This window comes from Cebus imitator, unplaced genomic scaffold (assembly GCF_001604975.1).
Source record: "Cebus imitator isolate Cc_AM_T3 unplaced genomic scaffold, Cebus_imitator-1.0 Scaffold38, whole genome shotgun sequence".
Classification (NCBI taxonomy): domain Eukaryota; kingdom Metazoa; phylum Chordata; class Mammalia; order Primates; family Cebidae; genus Cebus; species Cebus imitator.
In genome coordinates this window covers 3,040,872-3,048,811 of record NW_016107353.1, presented here as the reverse complement: position 1 = coordinate 3,048,811, position 7,940 = coordinate 3,040,872, and the positions used below count along the sequence as shown (strand labels likewise).

The 7,940-nt window shown below is 53.3% G+C and overlaps 1 protein-coding gene across 1 annotated transcript in view; it reads left to right on the top strand.

Annotated features, from left to right (window-relative positions):
* NUAK2 (NUAK family kinase 2) overlaps positions 1 to 7,654 on the top strand; it is a 20,165-nt gene extending 12,511 nt beyond the window's left edge. The window contains exons 3-7 of the mRNA XM_017525444.2: positions 951 to 1,102; positions 1,465 to 1,530; positions 3,747 to 3,866; positions 4,722 to 4,854; positions 5,540 to 7,654. Of these exons, the coding sequence (XP_017380933.1) occupies positions 951 to 1,102; positions 1,465 to 1,530; positions 3,747 to 3,866; positions 4,722 to 4,854; positions 5,540 to 6,603 (1,535 nt within the window). The 3' untranslated portion in view covers positions 6,604 to 7,654. The remainder of the gene's footprint in view (positions 1 to 950; positions 1,103 to 1,464; positions 1,531 to 3,746; positions 3,867 to 4,721; positions 4,855 to 5,539) is intronic.
* Positions 7,655 to 7,940: the final 286 nt, after the last annotated feature.

Here is a 7,940-nt window from a genome sequence, read left to right as displayed (position 1 = left end):
ATTTTTAGTAGAGACGGGGTTTCACCATGTTGACCAGGATGGTCTCGATCTCTTGACCTCGTGATCCACCCGCCTCGGCCTCCCAAAGTGCTGGGATTACAGGCTTGAGCCACCGCACCCGGCCCATGATCCACTTTAATACACTTTTTTTCCCTCTTCTGATCCTCGAGACGGGCATTATTATTGGCATTATTTTTCAAATGTATGCATGAGGGCACTGAGTATAAATATGACCATAGGTGCCATTTATTGAGTGCTTGCTTATTCGTCAGACCTCCACCAGCTTGCTCAGCCAGCCCTGGCACTACTGCTAACTTTTTATGTTTCTCACCCCAGCTCTGTGAGGTTGCCTTATTATCCTGCTTTTCAAATGAGGAAGCTGAGGCACAGTGGTTTAATGACTTGCCCAAGATCACGCAGCAAACCTGCATTCTGACTCACGCATCTAGAAGAGATTTGCCCAAGGCCACAAGGTGAAAAAGTACCAGCTTCTTGAACCAAGGAGCTTTGCCTTTCATGAGAATGAATCACTTATGAGAATGAAAGACCAGGCTCCTTGGTTCAAGAAGCTGGTACTTTTTTTTTTAGAAGAAGCTGGTACTTTTTTGGGGATTCTGAAAATGACCCTGCCCTTTCAGGAAGATGTCTAGTGAGGCAGGGTAATGTCTAAGGGCAGGGTCATTTTCAGAATCCCCAAAACCCTGAACTTCCAAGGAGGCAGAGGGTGAGCCAGTGTCTTTGGCCTTAACTCATGGCTCCTGGAAGATGCTGAGAACTTCCAAGGCCCTTCTCCTGCCCTTATTTGCCACTGTATAGCCCCATTAGCAGATATCCCTAAAGGAGGAGGGTCCTGTCTGGTTTGGGGCCTGGGGTGGGGGAGGAGTGAGTCACCTCCCAGTGGAGAGCAGTGCACTCTGGGGGCCTGACATTCCTTGCCTTGCTCTGCGCAGTGTTTGAGAACAGCAGCAAGATTGTGATCGTCATGGAGTATGCCAGCCGGGGCGACCTTTATGACTACATCAGCGAGCGGAAGCAGCTCAGTGAGCGTGAGGCCAGGCATTTCTTCCGGCAGGTCGTCTCCGCGGTGCACTATTGCCATCAGGTGAGCACCTACCTGCTCCAGCCATGTTCTCCGGGGGGGGGGGGGTCCCTGGGGCCCTGGGGCTGTTACAGATCAGAGAGTTTTCATGACCTGTCCAGGATCACACAGGGAGGCAGAAACAGAGGCAGAGCTAGATTCTAGACTCTCAGGGAAATGTTGGCATCTCTGACTTTCAGTCCCTCGCCCTGGGATAGAAGGGCCTCTGATTTCTTGCAGCACACACCAAAAAAATGGGCATCCCCAGCCTACCTGTGCTCAGCCCCACTTGGCTCCCTTTGTGTTTACCTCAGTCTCCAGACTAGACTATTTATCACCTTCCCTTCCCCGGTGACCTTCCTCTGACTGCCCCATCCTGCTTTCAGAATGGAGTTGTCCACCGGGATCTCAAGCTGGAGAACATCCTCTTAGATGCCAATGGGAATATCAAGGTGAGTCCCACTTCTTACTTCCAGAAGCCTTCTGGCCCACCCCAGCTTTTCTGCACTGTCTCCAGCCAAGTAGCTCTAAGCTCTTGGTGGGTTCCTGAAGGAGCTGAGCCAGGCTGACCTTCATTCCTTCATTGGTACTGGTAGGGCCCTCAGCCATGGATATACATATTGGAATGGATATTCTAACACCTCATTGTGTGGATGGAGAGCTGTGGCCTCAGAGGAGGGGTGATTTGCACAAGATCACACAACTAGCTCGTGGCTGAGCCTGGGCTAGAACCAAGGTCTTCTGACTCTCAGATCAGTGGTCCTTTAAAGCCAGAAGGCTGACAGGAATCTAGGTCTAAGCTCAGGTTTGCTACACCCTTGGGACGGGCCTGGCCTGAGGTCTTCTCCCCGCCCATGTGTGTACACACTTGCGTACACACACACATGCATGCTTTAATCTGCTACAATTAGCCCTTTGGAAACATCCCACAGATGGACTTCAGCTCCAGCTTCCTGCTTTCTGCAGCTGCTAGATTTCCATGCTTAATTTTTTTTGTTATGTGTTTTTTTTTTTTTTTTTTTGAGATCGAGTCTTTCTCTGTTATCAGACTGGCGTGCAGTGGCACGATCTCAGCTCACTGCAATCTCTGCCTCCGGGGTTCAAGTGATTCTCCTGCCTCAGCCTCCCAAGTAGCTGGGACTACAGGCGCGCGGCACCACGCCTGGCTAATTTTTGTATTTTTAGTAGAGATGAGGTTTCAGCATGTTGGCCAGGATGGTCTCAATCTCTTGACCTCTTGATCCGCCCACCTCGGCCTCCCAAAGTGCTGGGATTACAGGCGTGAGCCACTGAGCCCAACTACTTAAGTGTTAAATTTAGGCATGGAGAAGCTCATGTTGATGGGATACACTGAGATGGGCATGGCCTAGGGAGACTGGCCCCTGCAGGCACCCGGAAGGGTGACGCTACATTCTGATCCGTTTCAGAATCTTTCTGAAGCCAGGACATAGTCTCTTCCAGTGGCTCCTGACCTGTACCCTGAGGTGCCTGGTACTGAGTTCATTCCCTCTTACCAGCCAATTCCCGGAGCAGGTGGGGCTCTCTTTGATGCTGACCAGAAGGGAGGGAAGCCAGGGCCAGTAAACCCGCATAGTCAGGCACGAACATTGACAAGCATGAACTTTCTTGTCTGTACCAATCATGTGCCTCATTATGGACTTCAACTGGTAACTGCTTGATAAGAGGCCAATAAAACCATAAACAAAGGAGCCAGAGTTTCATAAACAGCCCCTCCCCGCCCTGAACACACATAACCCTCTGATAGGGTAAAGAGGTGAGGAGCACCAGGACACTGGCCTCAGCCTCTAACTGAGGATGGATGGGAAAGGGACTCTCCAGGGAGCAAGATGACAGGGTTGGGTTCTCAAGCCCTCAGTATCGGATGGTTCAATGAGTCCTGGGCTGTAACCACAGCCCTGACACTTGTTCTGCCCTCATTATTGCTTCTCGGCTATATTGGACTGACCCCAGGTTTCTGCCACCAAGATCTTGCCCAGGTGTGTACACAGGCATGATCCCTTTGCTAGGAAGGGCAGCTCAAGTCTCATGTGGTTCATTGGTTATAGGGCTTGCTTGTTCCTCAGGCCTGTGACATTACACGAGATGCTGGCTTTCCCCCTCCATCCAGTTGACCCTCCTTTCCATGGCTAAGCATCCTTAGAGCCTCATTGCAGGATCTCACCTAGGCTAGCAGCTGCAGGAGAGGCAGGGGCAAGGAGTCAGCATGGGAGTGGAGAGTCTGTCTGGAAGGCAGATCTAATGAACAGAGACTCCAGGGAGGCATTTGAAACTCTTGGCTTCTAGAAGAAGGAGATGGAAGGCTTTCTGGAGGGGCATGGGCTTGCTGGGCCAAAAGGATGGGCATGGACAGGAGAGAGCATCTCTGCAGGTGAATGCCACATGAGAAAAGTGGTCTGGGGAGCAGTGAGGATCCTGGAGCCCCCACATACCTCTGCCTAGATGTTCCTCATTGGCACAGCTCCTCGGGATTTGTTCTTCCAGGGCCTGAGCTATGCTGACAGTGCTCAGTGTGGGGTAGAGGTCATGGGGACCCTTTCCTTCTTCTGAAGCCCAGGTTTCCCCAGGATCTGGAGACGGGTGGGCCAAGAGCTACAGAAAAACCCAGGCCTTGGCATGACCTGTGCCCGTGTTTGACTCAATTCTGCAGATTGCTGACTTCGGCCTCTCCAACCTCTACCATCAAGGCAAGTTCCTGCAGACATTCTGTGGGAGCCCCCTCTATGCCTCGCCAGAGATTGTCAATGCGAAGCCCTACACAGGCCCAGAGGTAAGTGGCCACCCTCCCCTGCCAGCCTGCCCCAGGTGTTTACTATGACTTTAGACCCTGAGAGAACGATAGTTTTATACTTATTCACCTTTTCAGAGCACAAAACTCAAGCCTCCCAAAAACTAGTAACTTGCCAGGTGTCTAGCCAGGAGTGGCAAAGCTAGAACTAGGCCGGGCGCAGTGGCTGACGATAATCCCAACACTTGGGGGAGGCCGAGGTGGGTGAATCACCCAAGGTCAGGAGCCAAGACTAGCCTGGCCAGCATGGTGAAATCCTGTCTCTACTAAAAAGAAAAAGTATAAAATTAACAGGGTGCTGTGGCACACACCTGTAATCCCAGTTACTTGGGAGGCAGAGGCAGAAGAATCATCTGAACCTGCGAGGCGGAGGTTGCAGTGAGCCGAGATCATGCCAGTGCACTCCAGCCTGGGCAACAGAGGAAGACTCCGTCTCAAAACAAAAACAAAAACAAAAAACCCACAAAAAAACCCCTAGAACTAGAACTTAGGTCTCCTGACTCCTAGGTCAGTTCTTTGTGTCCTTCATCTTCCTCGTTCCTGTTACCTTTCCCAGCACCCAGTCCAGCTTCCCAAGAGTGATGTAGAGGTGGTGTCTGTCACAACCACCCCTTCCCCAGCACAGAAGAGATGACCTGGCTGTTGCTCTTGTGCTTGGCTGTCCCTCCCAGGGAAAGCAGTTGACAACATCTCAGCCCCCTTCTTCAGCATCCCGGTCTTGGCCCCTGGGTAGGAGAGGTGGGCCGTCTTCAGATGTGCTAGGCTCTGAGTTCTCCAGCATGTACCACTTTCTTGTCTGGTATGGGCATCCTTGCTGACCTCCTGCCTCTTTCTCAGGTGGACAGTTGGTCCCTGGGTGTTCTCCTCTACATCCTGGTGCATGGCACCATGCCCTTTGATGGGCATGACCATAAGACGCTGGTGAAACAGATCAGCGACGGGGCCTACCGGGAGCCACCTAAACCCTCTGGTGAGTGAGAGGTGTGGGCGTTCTCATCCAGGCCTGGGGTGTCCTTCACTCATTCCTAAGGCAGGAACTATACAGTAGCACTAAAGTCAGAAATGCCACAGTCCATCATGGCCCATGATAGGTTAGGGTATCCTCCACCGTATGTCCAATGTTAAGACTTGTGAGGAAGGAGGAGATAGCTTTTCCTTCCCCATAGGGGCATGCTTGATTATATTTGGGAAGTAGTTCCTAAGGCCTCACTTAGATCTTCTTTGGCTACAGTTTTCTCATTTCCTGTTGCTTTTGTTCTCATCCTCAGAAATATTTTTGTCCCTCACTGTGACATAGAAGGCAGGAAGAAGGGTGTGAGAGCCCCAGTTACCCTGAGCACAGTCTCTACCCTCAGAGGGTTGAATTTCAATGGAGAGAGAGAGGATAGACACCAACATACATACAAGGACTCATGAAGGGGTCACAGTCCTGCGGGGTCAGAGGACAGAGAGGCAGCTGGAGGAGTCAGTTCAGGAACTCTGGACTGGGGAGCTGTCCTGGGCCAAGGCATGTTTAGAGCCCTAGGTTGGAAGGGATGCATCTGACCCAAGAGTAAGCAGTGTCTTAGCTCAAAGGCGGATGAGCTGGTGACAGAGGACAGGGAGTGCCCATTCTGGGAGCTGCCAAACTGAAGCTCCTGCCTTTTGTCTTCCAGATGCCTGTGGCCTGATCCGGTGGCTATTGATGGTGAACCCCACCCGCCGGGCCACCTTGGAAGATGTGGCCAGTCACTGGTGGGTCAACTGGGGCTATGCCACCCGTGTGGGAGAGCAGGAGGCTCTGCATGAGGGTGGGCACCCTGGCAGCGATTCTGCCCGGGCTTCCATGACTGACTGGCTCCGGCGTTCCTCCCGCCCCCTCCTGGAGAATGGGGCCAAGGTGTGCAGCTTCTTCAAGCACCATGCACCTGGTGGGGGGAGCACCACCCCTGGCCTGGAGCGCCAGCATTCACTCAAGAAGTCCCGCAAGGAGAATGACATGGCCCAGTCTCTCCATGGTGACCCAGCTGATGACACTGCCCCTCGCCCTGGCAAGAGCAACCTCAAGCTGCCAAAGGGCATTCTCAAGAAGAAGGCGTCAGCCTCTGCAGAGGGGGCACAGGAGGACCCTTCTGAGCTCAGCCCCATCCCTGCGAGCCCAGGGCAGGCTGCCCCCCTGCTCCCCAAGAAGGGCATCCTCAAGAAACCCCAGCAGCGAGAGTCTGGCTACTACTCCTCTCCCGAGCCCAGTGAGTCTGGGGAGCTCTTGGATGCAGGTGATGTGTTTGTGAGCGGGGATCCCCCGGAGCAAAAGCCCCCGCAAGCCTCAGGGCTGCTCCTACATCGCAAAGGCATCCTCAAACTCAATGGCAAGTTCTCCCGGGCAGCCTTGGAGCTCTCGGCCCCCACCACCTTCGGCTCCTTGGATGAACTCGCCTTGCCCCACCCCCCGGCCCGGGCTAGCCGCCCCTCAGGGGCTGTGAGCGAAGACAGTATCCTGTCCTCTGAGTCCTTTGACCAGCTGGACTTGCCTGAACGGCTCCCAGAGCCCCCGCTGCGGGGCTGTGTGTCTGTGGACGACCTCATGGGGCTTGAGGAGCCCCCATCAGAGGGCCCTGTAAGCTACCTGAGGCGCTGGCGGCAGGATCCTTTGGGGGACAGCTGCTTTTCCCTGACAGACTGCCAGGAGGTGACAGCCACCTACCGACAGGCACTGGGAGTCTGCTCAAAGCTCACCTGAGGCAGGTAGGCATTGCCCCAGCCCAGGCAGGGTCTGAGATGCAGCCGGCTGCACCCCCACGGGAGATGCCTTCTCCCGCACCTCCCAGGACTTGCATCCCAGCTCAGAAGGCTGAGACTTTGCAGTGGAGCCCTGGGCAGGGCTGAATGTGGGAAGCAGGCAAGTACATCCTTGATAAAGTGCATCAAGGATTCAGTGTCTTCAGCTCTGCTGAACTAAGAGGATAACAGAGAAAGAGAATGGAACGGGAAGGCCCACGTCAGAGTCCGGGTTGTCTGTTTCTTGTGCACATAGTCGGGCCGCAGAGACCTGGAGAACTACCAGGGCCCAGCTCCTGCATCCCATGAATACACTGTACATGTGGTGCCTTCTAAGGACAACCTGTTCCTTACTCATTCTCTGCCAAAGTGGGGCCAGACCTCTTCACACACACATTCCTGTTCCCACCAAGCACCAGAACTGGACAGTGGCACCCGTAATGTGCCTGAGGCATCCTGGGAATGGTCTGGAGTAACCCTTCCTTATTTATCCTTGGAGTAAGAGAACACAACCTCTGTTTCTTCTGTGGTTCTCTTCCCCTTTCCATCCCCCAAACCTGCCCTGAGCCTCCTGGAGTTGCTGCTATGGATCTGAAAGACTTGAAAAGCCCCAGGCTGCTGTGTGGACTTCATCTCAAGGGGCCCAGCCTCCTCTGGACGCCTCCTTGGACCTCAGAGACTCAGAACTTCTGCCTCTAAGCTGCTCGTAAAGTCCAGACTTACGGATGTGTTCTCTGGGCCCTCAGAACTCTAGAATGCCTGTATTTATTTTTATGTGCTCAACTTTGTATTTTAGAAAAAGTGAATCTTGCTGTTTTCAATAATGTGAATGCTGTTCTGAGAAAATCCACTATGGCATCTAAGTTTTGTGCACAGAGAGATATTTTTACAACGATTTCCACCCCACCCCCGACATTCCCCCGTACCCCACTCCACACTGTGTTTCTCTACCTAATGGACCTCTGTGGCCAAAAAATACCATTCCATTAAAACCAGAAAGGTGACTGGAAACACGCCCTGCTGTTCTCTTTGGTGATGGAAGTGGGGAGGGATGGGGCCCGAGCAGGTTTTTGAGCCCTCTAATGCTCATTCCCCTAGGCTGCCAGGGGTGGGAGATAGAAAAACTAAGGAATCAAAAACAATTGTGAGCTCAGTAGCTCCGGCCTGACCCTATTATGCACGCAGGTGGGAAAGCCCTGAGCCCAGGGTCCCAGTTGTTCTTCCTGCCTTTGGCACTAAAGTGGAAGTGATTTGGCAGATTATCCCGCCCCGCCCCCACCCTTCCCTCCTTCTCCTCCC